The sequence below is a fragment of the Narcine bancroftii genome, chromosome 13, assembly GCF_036971445.1.
Source record: "Narcine bancroftii isolate sNarBan1 chromosome 13, sNarBan1.hap1, whole genome shotgun sequence".
Classification (NCBI taxonomy): domain Eukaryota; kingdom Metazoa; phylum Chordata; class Chondrichthyes; order Torpediniformes; family Narcinidae; genus Narcine; species Narcine bancroftii.
The window spans coordinates 12,634,371-12,654,870 of NC_091481.1; the positions used below are offsets into that span (position 1 = coordinate 12,634,371).

The 20,500-nt window shown below is 41.1% G+C and overlaps 1 protein-coding gene across 1 annotated transcript in view; it reads left to right on the forward strand.

Moving 5' to 3' along the window:
• The window catches only part of tnpo3 (transportin 3), a 50,534-nt gene extending 34,035 nt beyond the window's left edge, over nucleotides 1–16,499 (forward strand). The window contains exons 16-23 of the mRNA XM_069908242.1: nucleotides 544–684; nucleotides 5,507–5,623; nucleotides 7,058–7,152; nucleotides 7,650–7,806; nucleotides 8,647–8,814; nucleotides 10,573–10,685; nucleotides 12,844–12,942; nucleotides 15,540–16,499. Coding sequence (XP_069764343.1) covers nucleotides 544–684; nucleotides 5,507–5,623; nucleotides 7,058–7,152; nucleotides 7,650–7,806; nucleotides 8,647–8,814; nucleotides 10,573–10,685; nucleotides 12,844–12,904 — 852 coding nt within the window. The 3' untranslated portion in view covers nucleotides 12,905–12,942; nucleotides 15,540–16,499. The remainder of the gene's footprint in view (nucleotides 1–543; nucleotides 685–5,506; nucleotides 5,624–7,057; nucleotides 7,153–7,649; nucleotides 7,807–8,646; nucleotides 8,815–10,572; nucleotides 10,686–12,843; nucleotides 12,943–15,539) is intronic.
• The last annotated feature ends 4,001 nt before the right edge of the window (nucleotides 16,500–20,500 follow it).

Consider the following 20,500-nt stretch of genomic DNA (forward strand, 5'->3'; position numbering starts at 1 on the left):
GCCAAATGAGGAGATTTTGAGCAGACTGGTGCTGAATTCTTTAGAGATCAAAAGAATAGAAATTGTGCTCATTTGAAATTTACAAACTTCAAAGTGCTTGGAAGACAGATGCAGCGAAGATGTTGCACTTGGCGGAGGAGCCTCGGGCCAAGGGCAGTTTCAAGAAATTGTGTGGGCTATTTAGAACAAAGAAGAGAAATTTCTTCACATATGTTGGTGAACCATTGGCATTCTTAACCCTGGAGGGCTGTGAAAACTTAATCATTGTGTTAATTCAAAACACAGTCATAGATTTTTTTTGTTAATGTCAAAGTTATGGAATACTATTGGATAATGATGTTGAAAAGATTTAGCTACGATCTTAATACATGGAAGATCAGGTTCAAAAAGCAATCGAGCCTGGTCTTGCTCATAATTCATATCTTATAAGGTTTTCTAGTGCTGATCAACTTGCAATAGAAATTCCATGTTCTTGGTTTTCTGCTGTTTATTCTATAAATACAGTTTATTTCCCATTACCCTCCCTTTTTTTATATATAAAAGATCTGGCCCGTCTTATCTGAAACCCTGAACAAGCACCAAGCGGACAATCGTATCGTGGAGCGCTGCTGCCGGTGTTTACGATTTGCTGTGCGTTGTGTGGGGAAAGGCTCTGCAGCCCTACTTCAGCCCTTAGTCACTCAGGTAGGTTGTTTTGTCACACTTCTAGTATGATGTGAGTGGGCAGGAAGACGTAGAGACATTTTTAAAGAGAGGTCTGGTTGTGATCCAGAGGCAGTCGCAAGGGGATGGGCATGAGTGAATTGAGGATTGACATGTTTTGATTTATTTTGCAGTATTTTAAAATTCTTGCTTTTTAATATCTGTGAGTAACTTGATTTTTGGTTTCAATAATGAGCCTTTCCTATTTTCTTTCCCCCATTTTGAGTTTCTCAAAGCCATGGAGTCAGGTAATTTGCTCCCAGTCATTAGAAGTTCAGACTAATATGAAATAGGATCTAGAGACTACTTTCATTTCTCCTGGTTGTAATTTATAATGGTGTGTAACAGGAACATGTTACGGGAGAATTGTAAAAGCTGTAATTCCAAATGAGGAAGGGTGACTGTTGAGTGTTGTACCAGAACTGCGCTTCACTGCTGACTTCAATTTTGCTACAGGTTTAGGAAGAGACATTAATTTTCAGAATCTGGGCATTGCGGCCAACATTTGTTGCCCTTCCATAATTGCATTTGAGAAGGCGGGGTTGTACATGATGTTATATATGTATTCTGACAATAAATCTGAATCTGAACTTGCACTTTAAACCACCACGTCCTTCTGCTGAAGGTACACTTGCAGTTCTACAGGGAATGATAAAGGGTTGTGTTACCCCAATACTATAGCTGATATTTTTGGATGCATAAGCTAAACAAAGGTCACAGTATCCAACCTCAGTGACAGAAAGAAAGATAGTAAGACGATAGAGTGAAGAATTTGTCCCTTTATTTCCAAGGTTATATTTATCTTATTTTTCTATTTACTATTACTAGGGGCAGCAGGGTTAGCTTAGCAGTTAGTAACTGGGGTTTGAATCCCAGGAGTTTGTACGTTTTCCCCATGTCTGCATGGGTTTTCCCCAGGGTCTCCAGTTTCACCATTCAAAATGTACTGGGGGTTGTACGTTAATTAGGTGTAATTAGGCGGCACGGACTCGTGGGCCAAAAGGCCTGTTACCGTGCTGTATGTCGAAATTTAAAAATTAATTAAAAAAAAGAACTCCTTGCAAAGGATCGAATAATATGTTATGTGGCATCCAATAATGCTAAAGAAGGATTGGTATCTGTGATACAGGATAATATAAAAGTTGTAGGCGATTCTTCTTGCAGTTGTGGTCCTATGCATCTGGTGCCTTTGGCCTTGATGCCAGAGGTTGCAAGTTTGGGAGGTGCTGTCGGAGGAAGCGAATGTTTTAGGTAGTTGACGCCCTGCCATTCAAGCAAACCATTTTACCCTGGATGATGTCAAGTTTCATAAGAACTTTTGGTGCTGTATCCCTCCAGGCAAGTGGGGAATGTTCCATCACACTTATGAACTCTGTCACATAGATAGCAATGCATGGGGTGTCACAAGGTAAGTTACTCATCGCAGATACCTGCTGACCTTCTCTTGTCACCATCAAATTGATGTAGTCTATTTAGGTGTCCAGTCAACAGTGATACCAAGGATGTTGACGGAGGATAGCTCAATGGTAATGTCACTTTTGTTTATTATTTTCTCATATTTCCTCGTGAGTAGAAGGAACCCATTCAGCTGTCTGGATCTAGTCTTACTCTAAGAATAAACCCAACGGTCCCAATTCTGCATTCATTTTCCTGCGACTATTTTCTCTTGCATGTTCAACAATTCCTTCCTGATTTTCCTACCACCCATTTACACCAGGAGTAGTTTAAAGGAACCAATTAACCTACCAACCACATCTTTGCTATGTGGGAGGAAACTAGAGTACAGGGCAAACCCATTTGGTTTCCCTGGGCAGTGGGAATGCTGAACAACCAAAGGAACTGCTCACACTAACCATCTGAGACTCATATTTATGAAACTATATCTATTCACTTATTTGTCTATATGAAAGCCAGTCTTACATAGGTATTGTTATCTGTATGGGTGTTATGCGTGTTTTGCACCGAGAACCGGGCAATGCCGTTTCGTCGGGTTGTACTTATGCAATCAGATGACAATTAACTTGTCTTGAATAGAGGACCTTGAAATGAAAGGGATGAATTCTTCACCTCAGCAGCTTACCATCTTTCCTGCTGTGACTGAGAACGTACACTGTATTTTCCGCATTGCTCTTGTGTCGAGAGGGAATTTAAAAGATGATATCCGCTGAAGTACTGGGTTACCTTGGTATGGATCCTGAAATAGTTCTGCTATTGCTCTGACATGGAGCAACCAAAGTAATCTTCACTTAGATTCAACACATCTGGAAATGTGGTACTTTTGCAATATTTAAAACCCACCACCAGAGGGTGATATTATAATGAAGGATAATTTAGTTTTTAAACATTCTGTAGTATTTTCCATGTGATGTAGGGGTAACTTTTTAGAGGAGCCACTCAGTTGAATGCAGCCTGGGCATGTCGGTAGTGCCAGTACCAAAAGTAGCAATACATTCTTGTAAATTCTTGATAGTGGAGGACCAACCCTGAACATTCTTCATGTCTTAGGTATTCTTAATTTGTTGTACATCGATTGTGGGTGAATGTCACTCCCATCTTCCAAATCTACACAGGATCTCAATTATACATGAGCCACAGGACTTCTCTGTTTGGTCAGATATTATATTACTATCTTTTAATTGCATTAAAGCTGCAAAGTAGCATCAAAAACTCAGTTGTGAAGTTTATTGATTAGCATTGCTGTGTTCCCCTCTGAAATACTGAAACTAGCACCATTGGATATCCAGGGATCTGAATAGACCAATGAAGAATTATGTCTGCCAGAAAGATGTTCTTTGTATATGAGGACCATAAGAGACTTTTCAGGACTATGCTCCTGGGATTATGAAATGCTTCGAGCATCAGGTAAGAAACGCAGGAAAGCATACCTCCCGGCTACACTGGAACCATTTCAATTTGCATACAGATGGAGCCATTCCACTGATGATGCTATAGCCATGTCCCTTCCCTCTGACCTGACCCACCTGGAGATTGATGCCTCATGCATCAGGCTGCTGTTCATTGACTTCAGCTCAGTGTGTAATGCAGTTATACCCCAGGGGCTCATGAAGAAGCTGTCCTCGCTAGGATTCAACACCCCTCTCTGTAATTGGATCCTGGTCTTATTAACGGAAAGGCCACAGTCTGGATGAGTAGCAGAACGTCAACCTGAGTCTCAATGTGGACAAGACAAAGGAAATGATTGTAGACTTCCAGGAGGACCATGGATGACTACCCTCCACTACACATTAATAGCTCAGTAGTGGAGAGGGCATCAAATTCCTTGGAGTCAAATTAAGAAGTGATTTATCCTGGGCACACATCTTCTCACTTGTCAGGAAGGTGCAACAGTGACTGCACTTCTTGAGAAGACTGAGACGGGCAAGGCTACCAACTGCCATCCCATCACCTTTCTACAGGAATTCCATGGCGAGTCTCCTAGCTAGTTGCATGACAGTGTGATATGGTTGCTTAGAGCATCGGATTGGAGGACAATCCACAGGACCTTAAGTGCGGTAGAAAGCATCTCCTGGGTCTGTCTTAACCCCACTCCCCATCGACATGATTTACCAGGGTTGTTGTCTAAAGAAGTCTCCTAAAATAATTGAGGATCTCTCCACCCCACACATAGCAACTTCCAGCTACTCTGGTTGGGAGTATCAGAACCAGAACCAGCAGGCTGAGAAACTGCTTCTTCCAAGAGACTAGAAGACTACTGAACAACCAATGAACTGCTCATACAAACCCTCTGTGACTCTACTATCTATTTGACAATATTTATTACTTTTGATATTTGTATGTATCTACTGTATATATGTATTGTTTGCATGTGTTGGTCCCTCTTTTTAGTGTTTTCCACTGACTGGAAAATACTGTTTCATCAGGTTGTACTTGTACAATTGGATGATAAATAAACAAACTTGAACAATAGTTATAAATTAAATATCTGAATTATGCAAAAAATCCCAATTCTGTGCTTTCCCTATCCATTTCACAGCATGTTTCCAAAGGTCTTTGTACAAAATCTCCGGATGTCTGCAACGTTACAATCTTTTCCTCCATTCCTAATTGCCCTTTATTGAATATCTTATTAGTGTACTTCAAGGGAAAAATGGGGATCAGCCATATTGATACGCCACTGATGTCTTTGGACTTTGTTAGGATGGTAGGTTCCTTCCCCAATGACAATAACTTAACTGCCTTTCTTATTGTTAAAAGCCTATTCTTTACAGATTTTGTTATGAAAGCTTAATTCAAATTCTAACGTAGCCTGTTTAGTTTGAACTTGCATTCTCTGAATTATTTGTCCATTAATATAGACATGATATTATGCAGGGCTTTTGATTCTACTTTCCAAACCTGTGTGAAAAATGTCCAAATATAGTTCTGAATTTGCCCGAGTTTAATCCATCTCTATGGCCTTTATTTCCAGGAATGGCTTTCCTGCATTTTCTGTTGTTTTAAGTCCTTATAAAGTCACCTTTCAACAGATTAGGTTTCATTGCTCTTAACACGAAACATCAGGTAGATGTTTTTTCAACTGCTCTGTTGAAAAAAAGACTTTGAAAGGCAGAAGAGGGAAAAGTTGCATCTAGCTGTTGCAGATGTTTCATGTTGGGATGCTCTGTTGAGGGTGTTTCGTTCCTCAGTAAAGGGGTGATTTTAAAATTAAAATAATTATAGCTGCCTGAACCTCATGGCAAGAAATATGAATCTAATGTCACTCATTATTATAGATTGTAAGTGGATGGTATAGGGAGAGTGGTGTTTGTTACCATCCCATATGATCCCATTTTTCTCGTTCTAGATGGTAAATGTGTATCTGGTGCACCCACATTCCTGCTTTCTCTACCTTGGCAGTATTTTGGTTGATGAGTATGGAATGGAGGAAGGATGCCAGCAGGGACTACTGGATATGGTCCAGGTAAGTCACATCAACTCAGTATTGCTGAAGGACACCATCCAAGGCACTGATGGAATTATCTGAGAGGTTGATGATGTGGAGCATATTGGAAATGGTTTTTTTACAAGCTTGAGAGTGGGCTTGGAACTATATACATCTTGTGACTGCATTAAGGCTGACACCTGCACATTCCCTCAAGCACGTTCCTCAGCCCTTCCCACCCACTATCAATGTTCTCCATTATGGTGAACCTAAAAATTTGCCTTTTAACTGGAGTTACCTGTCCTGACATGTGCTTTTGTGACTCAATATGGATTTTTCTTTGGGCATTGGTCCTAATGCACTTTAGGGCATTGTACGTGTTAAATACGATATCTATGTGGTTACAATTTTGAAAAGTCCAATAAAAGTTGAGCTGAGGGTTAGTCACAAGAGTAGATGTAGAGTTTTGTAGTAGTGAGTTCCTGAAAACCAAGTTTGAAGAACTGAGTCTGCTGCAGAATTACAAAACTGTGGATCCCCTTCATTCTCCTCTCCAACTACAATGATGTGCTGTACTACAATCTTTGCTTGATTTCTGCTAGATTTCAACCAGTAATAATTCAATTTTTTTGTGTAATGAATTACATATGCAGTTTGTCACAGCTGAATGAACTATGCTGACTTGTCCTACTGGCATACATGTGCTAAAAGAAATAGTTTCTTATCTCACCGACTTAAGAGTGTTTTCATTATCAAGAAATTTGGGAAAGGATTGACTTTTTATTTGATAAAGAAAGTAGCTTAAAATCCTGTGGGTAAATAATTGGTGCTGGATTTTATATTGAATATGTTTAGTGGTTAACACAATGCTATTACAGACCAGTGATCCAGACTTGAATCCAGCGCTATCTGTAAAGGGTTTATATGTTCTCCCTGTGTCTGCGTGGGTTTCCTCTGGGTGCAATGGTTTCCTCTCACCCTCTGAAACGTATAGGGTTTAGGTTAATTTGAATGTAATTCGGTGACGGGGGCTTGTAGGCCAGAAGGGTCTGTTACCATACTGTATGTCTAAATTTAAAAAAAATAATTTTAAAGCTACTTTCAAAGGTACCTGGTTCAATTCAACATCATACCAAGGTAGCTGATCTAAATTGGAGGGTCACAAGAGCTGATTTTTGGAATTGAAGTCACTGAGAGGCAGAAAAAAAATAGGCCACTATTCCCAACTGCAATTATTAGCTAAGATTCCCTGCTGGGAGGTGTGTCAGCAAAGGAGAGATTAGACCTTGGTGGCCTTCCATATTTGTAAAATCTATGTGGAATTAAAGATGGATGGACAAGGTGGGCCTCCACAACTATATTCTTTAGTATTTCAGAGTTGAAAGATGAAGTGAATGGCAATGCTGGTGCTAGGCCATCATTTATGGGTGGGCTGAGGGCAGTTACCTTTTTATCTATTGATTTTCTTTGTAGGCTTTATGTATGCCAACATTTCAGCTGCTTGAGCAACCAAATGGCTTCCGGGATCACCCTGACACAGTGGATGATCTTTTCCGCCTGGCAACCAGGTACATTGAGGACTGTGTTACATATTCTTGTGTGGAAGGGAGTGTTGTGGGCTTGCATGGAACAATTGCCTTTCAGTATTTGCTTGTCACATGCTCACTGATCTTCCTTAGGACAATGTCTCTTGTTATAAGATCTGCCTCAACAATTCCTTTCCAATCTTTCTTCTGTTAATGAATAAGGTTTCCGTGGAATTTACAAATAAAGCTGTTGCTCTAAGTCTCTAAATAGTTTAAAGATATCCCAATTTGTATCTCTTTAGCTAGTTTCTCTGCAACTAACAATGCATCCTCTACACTTGCCTTATTAAATTCTCTTTCAATATCTATGAATCCTTCTATTCAATCATCTCTCTTCAGTAGGGAGAAGAGCCCAATGTCTTTAGTCTTTCCTGATGATTATAACCTCTCATCTTTGTAAAGTTTTTTAAAAAATATCTAAACCTATTTCACTTCAAGTGCCATTTCAGTTCTCTCTCTCCCATTTTCTCCTTGTGTAGGTTTATTCAGCGAAGCCCAACTACACTCCTCCAAAGTCAGATCATCATTCACATCTTGAACTGTGCTATTGCAGCTGTCATCCTTGACCACAGGGACGCTAACTGCAGTACCATGAAATTCTTGCGGGATCTTATCCACACAGGGGTTGCTAAAGATGTAAGTTTGAATTATCATTGATTTGACGTGATGGTGCTGCACTTGGGATTTGGCAGCACTCACTAATGGATTCAAGACCCCTTCCAGAGCTGTGTTGATTAAAAGTCTCTTCACTTGAGCAAAGTTTTGACTGATTATTCAGGCAGATGTTAAAGATCCTATGATATGTTGCAAAAGATAATTTTCCAGGTGTCCAGGCTAATGTACCCTTGTTGCCCTGAGTTTTCACTTCTTCCACACCAGTATTCCAGTTGCTACCATGTATGGTACCTACAAAATGCATAGCATTTTCTCCTCAAGATTATTAGGAGAGCACGCTCCCAAATTTACAGCCATTAGAAGGGTAAGAATAACAGGCACATGAAAGTACTACCATCTACAGGCTTCCTCCAAGGCACACATCCACTTGGCTCAGGAATCTAGTGCCATTCCTTCATTGTCACTGAGGCCAAATCTTGAAATGTTCTGTCCAACCAACAAAACCTTCAGTGAAGAATGGCAGAGGCTCACAAAGATGGCTGGCTGCTAAGGGCATTAAGGCTGGGTAATAAATTCTGGCTTTGCTGGAGGTGTCCACTTCCATAAAATATAAAAAAAAATACAATAATAATTTGTCTTACAGGAGTATTCTAAAAACCAAACTTGATGTCATCCTTGGAACTCTTTGTTTATAAGATGACCTTCTCACCAGTCTTGCTTACTGTACTGTGAAATTTGGGCCCAGAAGTACATTTCTCAGTTTAAATAGAGCTTGACGATGTGCGTACAGCTGTGAGAAAATCTCAATCTGCGACTTAGGGGCCTGAACAAAATGTACAATAATCAGTCTTGTTTCCACAGCATGAGGATGACTTTGAACTGCGAGAGGGTCTGATCAAGCAGGTGATGGCCCAACATGGACAGCAGCTAGTCAACCAGCTACTTCAAGCTGTGTGCTTCTGCCTTCCCCCATACACCCTGCCAGATCTAGCAGAGGTTATATGGGAAATCATGCAAATTGACAGAGCGGTAAGTTTCCAGTCAAAGCGAATATGCTTACTAACTGACATTGGAGTGGGGGCTAGAGTTTGCACAGGGCAAGGCAGGTGTGGGTGATGGTGATGAACTTTTCCCATTTTATTTACCAGCCTCTGGGTAATTATCAAGTAAGATTGCATTATTTGAAATGCAGTTTAGCAGCACAGAAGTAAGTCATTTGACTCCTCATCTCCAATTAGTCTTACTTTTGACTCTCTTCGTCTAATTTGGCAAGTTTTTTTAGAACATAAGAAATAAGAAGAGGATTAGGTCACCAGCTCATTGAGCCTGCTCAGCCTTTCAATGTTAGACTTATCTCCACCTACCTGCCTTTTTCCCAAAATCCCTTAATTCCCCTACTGTGTAAAAATCTATCCAACCTTGTCTTAAATATATTTACTGAGGTCACCTCCACTGCTTTAATGGGCAGCAAATTGCACAGATTCTTTTATTGTACCCAGTTTCTTGTTCCAAGTTACAGTTGCATCTGATTCCACTATCTATCCAGACAGTGCACTCCAGATGCGAGCAGTGCACTCCAGATGCGAGCAGTGCACTCCAGATGCGAGCAGTGCACTCCAGATGCGAGCAGTGCACTCCAGATGCGAGCAGTGCACTCCAGATGCGAGCAGTGCACTCCAGATGCGAGCAGTGCACTCCAGATGCGAGCAGTGCACTCCAGATGCGAGCAGTGCACTCCAGATGCGAGCAGTGCACTCCAGATGCGAGCAGTGCACTCCAGATGCGAGCAGTGCACTCCAGATGCGAGCAGTGCACTCCAGATGCGAGCAGTGCACTCCAGATGCGAGCAGTGCACTCCAGATGCGAGCAGTGCACTCCAGATGCGAGCAGTGCACTCCAGATGCGAGCAGTGCACTCCAGATCCGAGCAGTGCACTCCAGATGCGAGCAGTGCACTCCAGATCCGAGCAGTGCACTCCAGATCCGAGCAGTGCACTCCAGATCCGAGCAGTGCAAATCCTTCGTCTTCCTCCTGTGCTACGGAGAATTATCCCAGTTTCTTTGGTCTCTCCACGTAAATGGGTACTTGCTGAATTTGTGCAGTTTTGCACAATTATTGATTCCTTTTATTCCTCCCAAGGATGAATTTTCCATTCTCACACACCCAGTAATGCTGGTCTCAGGATTTCCAAAATGTTTTGGGGAGGGGGAAATGTGCAATTCTAAAAATCCCAGTTTGGGTCTCAAATTTGACATATCCTCAGTAGCCCAGGTTCGATTTGTTAATTTTGTAAATTCCCCAGGTACTCTTGACCTCCCCCCTCATCCTAAAAATGAGCTTGTAGTTAATGGATTACTGTAAATGGTCTCTTGTATTGGAGAGTTAATGGTGAGTGAGCAAGAATAGGTTAAAGGGAAATAAGTGGGGGAATAGTACTGATGCGACAGCTGTAAAGAGCTATATCATGAGAATGTAGGACCTGTGAGAAATCCATTATCCTGGGTAGTTCTGGATGTGCAAGGCCACTTGAACTTTAAACTCCCTCTTACCATTGTGTGAGGGTGCTTATACGCTATACAGTATACAATTGAGTAAGCATTGTGCATGCATGAGTTTGTGTGTATATTTCCCTGGTCTCCTTGTATAGAGGCAAAATTCATTGAGTTGTTCCCTTTGATAACCTTGCATGAATCCATCTGCAGTAAGACCATGAACTCGTGTCTCTGAAATTTAGACAATATGTTAATCACATTGACTTTGCTCTGAATGTTTGTCTGTTCCCTCCAGACATTTTGCAGATGGTTGGAAACTTCACTCAAGTCATTACATAAGGAAACGGCAGCGGGTGCTGTCACAGTGACACACAAGCAGCTGACGGACTTTCATAAGCAAGTCACCAGGTGAGAGAGATGTAGTCAGAGTTGTTTCACAGGGTTGCTAGGCAAAAATATTCCATTTACATAACTTTTACATCATTGGGTATCCTCTTTTGCACTTACTTTTGGAGTTTGGTTACTGCTGTATTCTGGGTACAGTTTATCATTTGGCATTGAAAACAACAATGCTGTTGCAAAGAGGTTTTCTTTGTTACAGATTCTGGGATTGCATTCTCTGGAATTTATTTGATTTCAGGATGACTTCCATCAACATTTTCAATTATTAGGCGAACAGAGGGGAGATAGATGGATAGAACAAACTGATTGCAGATTGAATTTAAAACTGGCTCAGCCTAAAGATTGGAAGCTAGTCTTTCAGGGATGAAATTAGAAAAAAAAATGTATTTGGCTTGAATTCTCTGCTGCCAACAGCAGTTAATTGCCTTGTTGGTTTCAATTCTGAAATTTATAATTATGTTTAAAGGAAAATCTGTTAAGAGCTATAGGGTAGATAAGAGTCTGAGCCATATCAGATGTGATTTCATTTAGATGATGGATTAAAGCGATACTGAATCCTGCACATCTCTTTGATATCCAATGTCTGCTGCCAGTATTCCCGAGAAATGTTGAGGTTCTCAGCAATTCAGTTCATTGTCATCCTTAATACATCTAATTCACCTGATTTGTTCTTCATGTGATGCATTGGCTGATAAAAAATAAGAGAGTGGTGCTCAGAAATTTACACTGACTGATCACCAATGTACCGTTCCAGAGACTTCCTGTCAACTTACTGTGGACTAACCAGTTTCCATTTTAGGGAGGCTGGTTATAGGGAAGAAGAACTTTTAAGACAGGAAATTTGCAACGTGCTCAGACCTGTATTTAGAGTGGAAGCTGGTTGTGAAGTCTGTAAAGCATGAAGTGCTGACTGTGTTCAAGTTATGACTCGAATTATATGATGCTCTCAGCTATTTGAGCTTGCACAATATAAAGGAAGGAATGGTTTTAATTGAAATTTGTGCCTCCTGTGTTAGGGATCTTTTGGAGTGTGTGTATATTTAAAAAAAAAGACAAGATCATGGTTAATCCCACATGACCCCACTCTGAGGTCTTGGGCTTTTTTGCTGTCTAATCCAATCTGCAATACCAATGATATTCCAGCATGAACCTGTGCCATACGCCACGAGAGCCAACATTATGTCACATGGAGTGCTCTGGTTTCCTCCTACATCTCACACCGAGAACAGATAAACGTCACATACGCAGCACCAGGGGAGATGATTGAACCCAGGATGCTGGAGCTTTAAGGAAGCTAAACAATGCAGAGTGCACGGTGTTGTCCATAGAGTTAATATCAGTCCATTGTTCGTTAGCAGCTGGAGTGTGGCTTTTGCACGGAAAGCCCAAATTAGCCAATGTTCCTTATCACTATTAATCCTTGCTGAAGAGTACCTGTGTGTGTGTGCACATTTATGCCCTGTTAGTATGCAATCTCTTGTACATGAAGAATGATTGCAACAAATCTGTAAAATCCCTGATCCCCATCAAGATTCAATGCAATCAGGCTTTACAAAGAGCAAGGCCAGAATGGATTTGTTCACGTAAATGAATGCTGCAGTCTATTCTGCAGGAGGCTGGTCAGTGAGCAGTTCATCTCAATTAGTTATACACCTCTAGATAATTATTCATCTCAGCACCAGCAATCGCGTCTGGACTGGGGTTCGAGACCTGTGCTGTCTGTAAGGTGTTTGTATGTTCTCCTCATGTCTGCATGGATTTTCTCTGGGGGCTCTGGTTTCCTCCCACCATTCAAAACTTACCAGGGGTGTAGGTTAGTGGGGTGTAAATGGGTGGCACAGACTTGTGGGCCGAAATGGCCTGTTACTGGATTTTATGTTTAAATTTTTGTTTTAATTAAGAAGACATTTTGTGATGTTTGGCTTTACTCGCTGTTATTCAGTGTGGAGGAATACCTCTGACATACTTTCACACCACTTCCTCTGTGTGCTTGGTACGAAGTCTGTGTTTTACTTGAGGCACCAGTATGTTCATGCATTGTATGAGATTAGATAAAGGGAGCACTAATTTAATTCATTCGACCTCGTTGATTTGATGCAGGGTGGAGAGCTTTGCATTTATTTAACCCAGTTGCTTTTTAATGCATTTCTTTCACTTCTTGCAGTTCTGATGAATGTAAAAAGGTTTGCTGGGCTTTGAGAGATTTTACGCGCCTCTTCCGATAGCTGTGTTCACAAATCCATGACTTGCATCAGTCTCCCAGGTAAGAGCTGTCTCTATCGATAAAAAACCTGGAATTGACTAAAAGAGGCAGTTATTTGTGCTGTAAAGCTTTATAATTGAGGACCCAGTAAGATTTATTTATCTCTTTCAGCATATCTTGTTACAATTTTCTAATTTGGCACACTCCATTAAAATAAACCCATTCAAGATATTGAGTCTCCCAACTGTGAGCACTGAATTGAGGTTGGAGGGTGACATTGGAGTGGAGAGTACCTTGAGGGGGGGACGCAGGGTCACTGGGATTATGCGACAGACTTTTCTCCTTTAATTTGATGTTTTTGTCTCTTCCCTTCCTCCTCATTAAACATTTGAAAGTATTGCATGCTATTCATGTTCAACATCCAAATGCACATTATCTCCTGTAGAGGTTCACTGGATTGCTAGTAGATGTGAATTGGACTGGACAGTATTTTCCTCCAGAACAAGTGGATGGGGTTTTTGCTGATTGGAAACCTGCAATAAGTGGTGTGCTGCAGGGATCACTACTGGAACTTCTGTTGTTTATGGCATAAACGGCTTGTTTGAGAGGGTATGTGATCTGATTAGTTATGTTTTCAATGAACACAAAAATTGGTCGAGTTGTAGAAAGTTACGAAGATTGTTTAAGGATAGAGGAGGACATAGATTTGCTGGAGAGTTGGATGGGGTGGTGGAAAATGGAATTTAATCCTGTCAAATGTGAGGTAATGTTGAGTAAGTGGCAGGGACCTTCAGATAAGTAAGAAAATACATATTGCAGGCAGATTTGAGGTCAAAAGGGGGGAAAAGAAAACTGGTGATGAATGATTATTACCTTTCAAAGTCGATTCTGATCAAACATACAGAGGAAGTGGCAAGGGCCTTCATGAGTATTGATGTACAGAGAGACTTGGGCAACCCCATAGTTCCCTGAAGGTGACAACAGGTCAATAGGGTGATGAAAAAGGCATTTGGTATTCTTATTTTCACAGGCTGAGGCATAAAGTATAATGTTACACTTGTATAAAAAATTGGTTAGATTTCACTTGAGCACTGAACACTACAGGAAGGATGAGAGAGCATTAGAGTGAAGGAAAAAAAATGGCAGAAGTGCCACTGGTGCAGACTCAAGAGAGTGGCGAGTTGGAGCTGCATTACTTTTCTGTGGGGTACGACTGCCTGGTTCCGATGCCCTGTACAGATATTAAACAGTCTCTAGAATGGGCCAGCGATCTTTATTTTTAACATCTGTGAAACCATGGAGATCTGTGCCCAAGATGGCAGACCTCATGAGAATCGGCAGGGGATCAGCTCACCAGCATGAGGCACCAGAGCAGAACACCACCCCCACTCTCCTGCTGAGAAGAAACCTGGGAGGCGAGAAGGTGACCACGGCAATGGACCAGTGAGGTACTCAGCAGCTGATGGCCTCACAGAGACTGTGGGAGACTGGCTCTTGGGGACTGGGTGCTGATGCAAGAAGAATCTCCTGAATGGACATGGGCACTGACAGCTTCCTGATCATATCAGAAATTCAGAAGTGGGAGCTTGGGCTCACCGATGGAATGGGCAGGAGGCCCTCCATTTTAAAATGTGGTAAAGAAAAAATAACTGCCAGTCAAGTTAACCCCAGTGGTGGGAAAAATTCAAGGAAAAGTTCTGAGGAATGAAGATTTGATGTGATTCAAATTAAGGCACACAACTATGGAATTATGATAATGATGTTCCCGAGTGACAATTGAACTTTCTGAGAAGACAATAATATTGGTATTGCATTTTTTTGTCAAAAGCCTCACTAAAATCCATGTGGACAAGATCTCACTTGAACGACCCATCAAAAAAAATCAATCCATGGAAAGTTGGTTCTGTGGTTCGATTGCAATTGAGTGATGGCTTTATATGGATTGTTTAGCCTTTTGTATGAGGGTTCCAAGGGAATAGGCTGAGATTAGGCTGACTAGAATTCTTGGTTGGTGTGAATGGCCCAGCAGCAAAGAATGTTCATCGGATACCAAGATCGACCTCTCACCAAGTTGGTACAGTGGAATTCAACTACCCTGTCAGATTGAAAGCAGCTTAATTAGTTTCATTGGATAAGATTCAGGCAAGTGCACACCACTCTCCTCAAACCTGAGAGGAACCTTGCATTTCCCGCACCTATAGTTCCGAGTATGATTATAGACTATCTTGCTTTGCTGTTGCTATTTCCCCCTTAGACTAGTCTCCTGTCAGCCCATCTATACCTCATCCTGAAGAAACTTATCAACACCTTTGCCGTCCCTAAAATCTATCTAGCCAATAGTGATCCCTTCCTCCTCCTCCTCCTCATCCCATCCGAGGCCAGCCCCCTCTACTTTTTCTGTGTTAGGTACTTTCCATTTTCTTTTTGTGTTCTGTGGAGTGATTTGGAAACACAGATGCTATTGTGCAGTGGAACCAGGTTGGGGCTATTCACATACCAACTTGACCACAATAGGCAAGGCATCTTCATCCTCTGTAAATCTGTAGAGTTGAACTGAAAGGTCATGAAGAAATATTCTGCTTTCCTTGGATTCATGTTCCTTCATTTTTAAAAACTTAAGATTTTATTTTTTAAAATATTGATTATTCTTTCCACAGAGGACCGTATCCCAAACAAACAGACTGGAAATGCAAATATAAACTAAACAAAACGCCATGGCTGGGTACCAGCAGAGCAAACGGGGCAAACAATCACAAGCAGAGGTCTGTAACCTGCGCGAGAAGTGCCAAACACCCTACTGCATAACGCCATATGGCTGGAGCTTCCCTGGCATTGTGCATCAGGGCATGCAAAGGGTTGGGGGAAGTCCAGGATTTTATTTCCCCTTCCCAGCTTCAAGATGGCTTCAACAGAGGAACAACAGCATGAATGAACAACTGCCAAAAAGACTGGCAGTGGAAATTCAGTTGCTTTGAGCTTGTGTGTAAAAGGGAGGATCTGGAATAAACCAGCTTTTAATCTGCCAGAGTTCCTTCAGGGAGGAGTTTGGTTTGGATTTTTTTTTGGGTGGGGAAGTGGGAAAAGGGGAGGGGAGGTTATTGTGCATAGCACAAAGAGACTTTCTTAATGACTTTTAAAATGAAAATCCTATTTACCATTCATGATTAATAGACAAAGGGCAGCATTGGCAGTGTAACTTGAGCTGTGTCACAACTTTAAATAAAATCTAGGCAGAGTGTTAGTTTTAAAAGAAAACACAAAATCCAAAATTTCCTAAAGTGGAGCCATGGATCTCTGGGATGTGGAGTTGTGGATCTGAGCCTGACCTTCAGCAAAATGCGAGAGGCAGGATTGGGGGAGAAAGGAGGATGTGGGAATGTTTTTCCGCAGTGATTGTGAAGATTGCCACTGTGACTGAATAACCGGTCAAAACTAGTTAATGATGAGCTGAGTGGGCGTGGGCTGTTTTATGGCAGCAGCGTTCGGGGCCTGTACTGTCAAGCTGCATGGGAGGGATGCAATCCTGGGGGTGGGTGAAGATTTGAGCGTGTACCAGTGCTGTTCCGTCTGGTGTTGTAGCCATCTCGAGAACAATTAAAAAAAAAATGAATAATAAACCTGTGAGTTTCATATTATTTGGACAAAAAGGGAATTATGTACACATTACAGTACTGTGTGCTGCAACATTAATTTCAAATCTTGATGAGTGGGCTGGAGGATAAAGATTGCACTACTCTCTATTCTCTTGTAATGTTTTGTTCTGATCCACCTCTCCTAATGGCTGATGCTGTTTGGGAAAGGAGGAGCTTATTCTGCCGAAGGTTGATTCCCAACTTTAAATACACCCCATCTGTATTCATAAGTCACTCACCCGCTGTCATGAGAGGTTTGCTCCTGCAGTTTATGAGCAAGTCCTTATCCTCAACACTTCCACTACAAGTTTTTGTTGTTATACCTAGGCTTGTACTTCATCTTCTAATTTCTTTCCCAATTCAGAAGGGTCTTTGACCAAAGCACCTTCTTTCTTTTTCTACAGATGCTACATAAAGAGGACAGAACAGTTCCCTTCTACCCAATTAGTCCACGCTGACCAAGTTGCCATTATGGACTAGGCCCATTTACCTGCAGTTGATTCCTTGCCTTCTAAACCTTTCCTCTCCATATAATCATCTAAATGTCTTTTAAATCATAATTATACACATTTCTATAACTTCCTCTGGCAGCTAATTCCACCCTTTGAGTGAAAATATGGCCCCCTCAGATGCCTCTTAAATCTCTCCCCTCTCATCTTAAACCTGTGCTCTTTGGTTCTAGAATTGTCTACCCTGGGAAAAAAAACTGAGCATTTGCTTTATCATACTCCTTGTTATTTTATAAAACTAGTATAAGGTCACCCCTCATCTTTTGCACTCCAGGGAATCAAGACCCACCCTCATACTGGAATTCAAACTCTCCAGTCCAGCAACATTGTGTTGAATCTCCTCTGCATTCTTTCCAACTTATTGATATACTTCCTACAGCTGGGTGACCAGAACTGTACACAGTAGTCAAGCATAGTTTTACCAATGTCTTGCACAGCTGAATCATAAATCCCAATTTTTGAACGTTACTCCGCAAAAGATGGTAAGTATGCTAAATATCTTCTTAACCACCCTGTCTACCTGAGTCACTGCTTTCATGGAACTATGCATTTTCTTGGGCCTTTCTGATCTACAACATTCCTGCCATTCACCTCAAGGCCTACTCTGATTTGATGCAATGAAGTGCAATACTTCACACTTGTCAGGATTAAATTCCATTTGTCACTCCTTGGCCCTTCTCAACTGATCTAAATCCTGTTGTAAACTTGGATATCCTTCCTCACTGACCATGACACCATCAATTTTGGTGTCATCTTCAAATTTACCACTCATGTTAATTACATTGCCATCCAAATCATTGCTATAGATATCAACAATGGACCCAGCACCAATCCTTGTGGCACATCACTGGTCTCAGGCTTCCAATCAGAAAAGCAATCTCCCACTATTCTACTTTTCATTCCACTGAGCCAGTTTTGAAGTGCAATTTGATAGCTCACTTTGGATATCATATTTAACCTTCCAGACTAACACAAAAACTTGAAGTGGAAGTGTTGAGGATAAGGACTTGCTCATAAACTGCAGGAGCAAACCTCTCATGACAGCGGGTGAGTGACTTATGAATACAGATGGGGTGTATTTAAAGTTGGGAATCAACCTTCGGCAGAATAAGCTCCTCCTTTCCAAATTACTGCAGTGTGCTCCAATCATTTCTGCTTTGTCCTGATTATCTTAAAGAGCATGTTATACAGAATAATGATGACTCCACATTGCTCTAATATTGGAATCAAAGATCAATTGCAGGTCTAGTACACAGATGGCAGCAGTGAGTGTTCAGATTTGGAGCATCAGGGATACCATGGATTCTGTTGTGTAAACGTTGCTCTGTTGCATAGGTGTTACTGGTTTCACTTTCTTTCCAATTTGATGTTAATTCACAGAAGTCAACATGTTGAGGAGGGATTTGGTTCTACTGGTTCATAACATCAATGGAAAAATGCAGAGTGTGCACATTGTGGTTCGTGTGAAGGCTGATTTTATGCCAATGTTATCAAACTGTAATCTGGTATGACTCTACTGGATGGGAGACCTTGCTAGTGTGATTTAAACATCAACTGTAATTTCAGGTTAATTGCTGATTGAATATGTACTGAAAATTACTTTATTTCATCTGCATAAGAGTCATTCTTTACTGATGCTGCAGGAAGAGAAGCAGGAACTGAACAAGTTCAGTTCAACCTTAGAGCTTCGATAAGTACCTGCTGGTCCCAGAAAGAGTGGCTTCAGTTATCATTCCTGAGAACTTCAGCATGATAGAGAGAATATACAAATAGATAGCAGCAAATGGAGAGCAGGCACAAATGAGTTATTTGTTCACAAGATGTGTCAGAATGATCATCTGGAAATTATTGAAAGTCATAGAAATGACATAATAGGATTGCTAAATTTGCTGGTGAATCAAAGGTAAGTGGTGAAGAAAAAGGGATATCGAGATTGGTTCCTTGAATGAGTAGGAAAAGGGATATCGAGATTGGTTCCTTGAATGAGTAGAAAAAGGGATATCGAGATTGGTTCCTTGAATGAGTAGAAAAAGGGATATCGAGATTGGTTCCTTGAATGAGTAGAAAAAGGGATATCGAGATTGGTTCCTTGAATGAGTAGAAAAAGGGATATCGAGATTGGTTCCTTGAATGAGTAGAAAAAGGGATATCGAGATTGGTTCCTTGAATGAGTAGAAAAAGGGATATCGAGATTGGTTCCTTGAATGAGTAGAAAAAGGGATATCGAGATTGGTTCCTTGAATGAGTAGACATCTGACAAAATTGTCCATTTTAGCTGAAAACAAAACAGCATTTATCCAAATGGTGAGAAGTTGCAGAGCTAAGGCACAGAGGGTAATTTGCTAAAGGCTGGAAGGTGGGCACAGCAAGTAATTACTGATGGTTTCTGCTTGTGAAACTGAACACCAAAAGAGGGTGGTTATACTTTAAATAGGGCACAGGTGAGAGCACACAGAATACTTTATTCAATCAATCTCATTAAGGGGGGAGGGGGTGTTGCTATGTTGGAAGGTTTACTAGATTTATTCATGGATTGTCTCGTGGAGATATTGGTCAGATTAGGATTGTATCTACTTACTGGAAAGTGAGAGGTGACTGGATTTAAATGCTTAGCATTGAGGTCTTGGTGGTTGGATGTGGAGGGGATATTTGGGAGAATCTAAAATCTGGAGCATTTCTCGATAAATCAATAAGGGTGCTCCCACTGAAGTATTCCCCAAGCTTCAGTCACATTTCAAACCAAATATCCTTTGGGTTTGTTGGATTACAACAAACTGCCTACAGGAGCAGTGAATGCACATCATTTTTTCCAGTTGGAGTGAGCACATGGTATGTGAGAATCTCTGTTATCTCCACCAAATGAATTGTGAGGAGTTTTGATTGAGCAGATGGAACTTTAGTTTAATGTTGCATTCAGGTGGAAATAAAACATCCAATGGCACTTCACCTCAAAGGATGTGCATCCTGATTATATTGGGTCACTCCAAACAAGGTAGAGAGATAGAACAATTCTCTACTGAGGCCAATAGTAAACCTGGAATCATCACTGAAAATGGATTATCTGTTCATTATCAATGCTGTTTGTTGGATCGTGCTCAGAGCAAATCTACTGCATTTCCAGCATTGCTAGAATGACCAGATTTCAAAGCAATTATTTAACTACCTGCAAAGAGTTTGGAGTGACCCAATATAATCAGGATGCACATCCTTTTAGAGGTGAAGGTTTACTTTGACCAGCACCAGATTGCCTAGTGCGAGCCACTTGAAAAATTTGGCCTCTTCCGGATGAGAAATACCACGGAATAATTACACTGAAGTAAATCATTCCAGTGAGCAGGCAGCATGACTTTTACACCAGGCTCGATATGCTATTGAACTGAATTTATTCATATATGGCTCGCTGCAGATGCTATTTATTCAGCTGCTTAGCATTTTGCTTTTGTGCCAAGTGAGACAGGTGCAGGTTAGACTTCGACT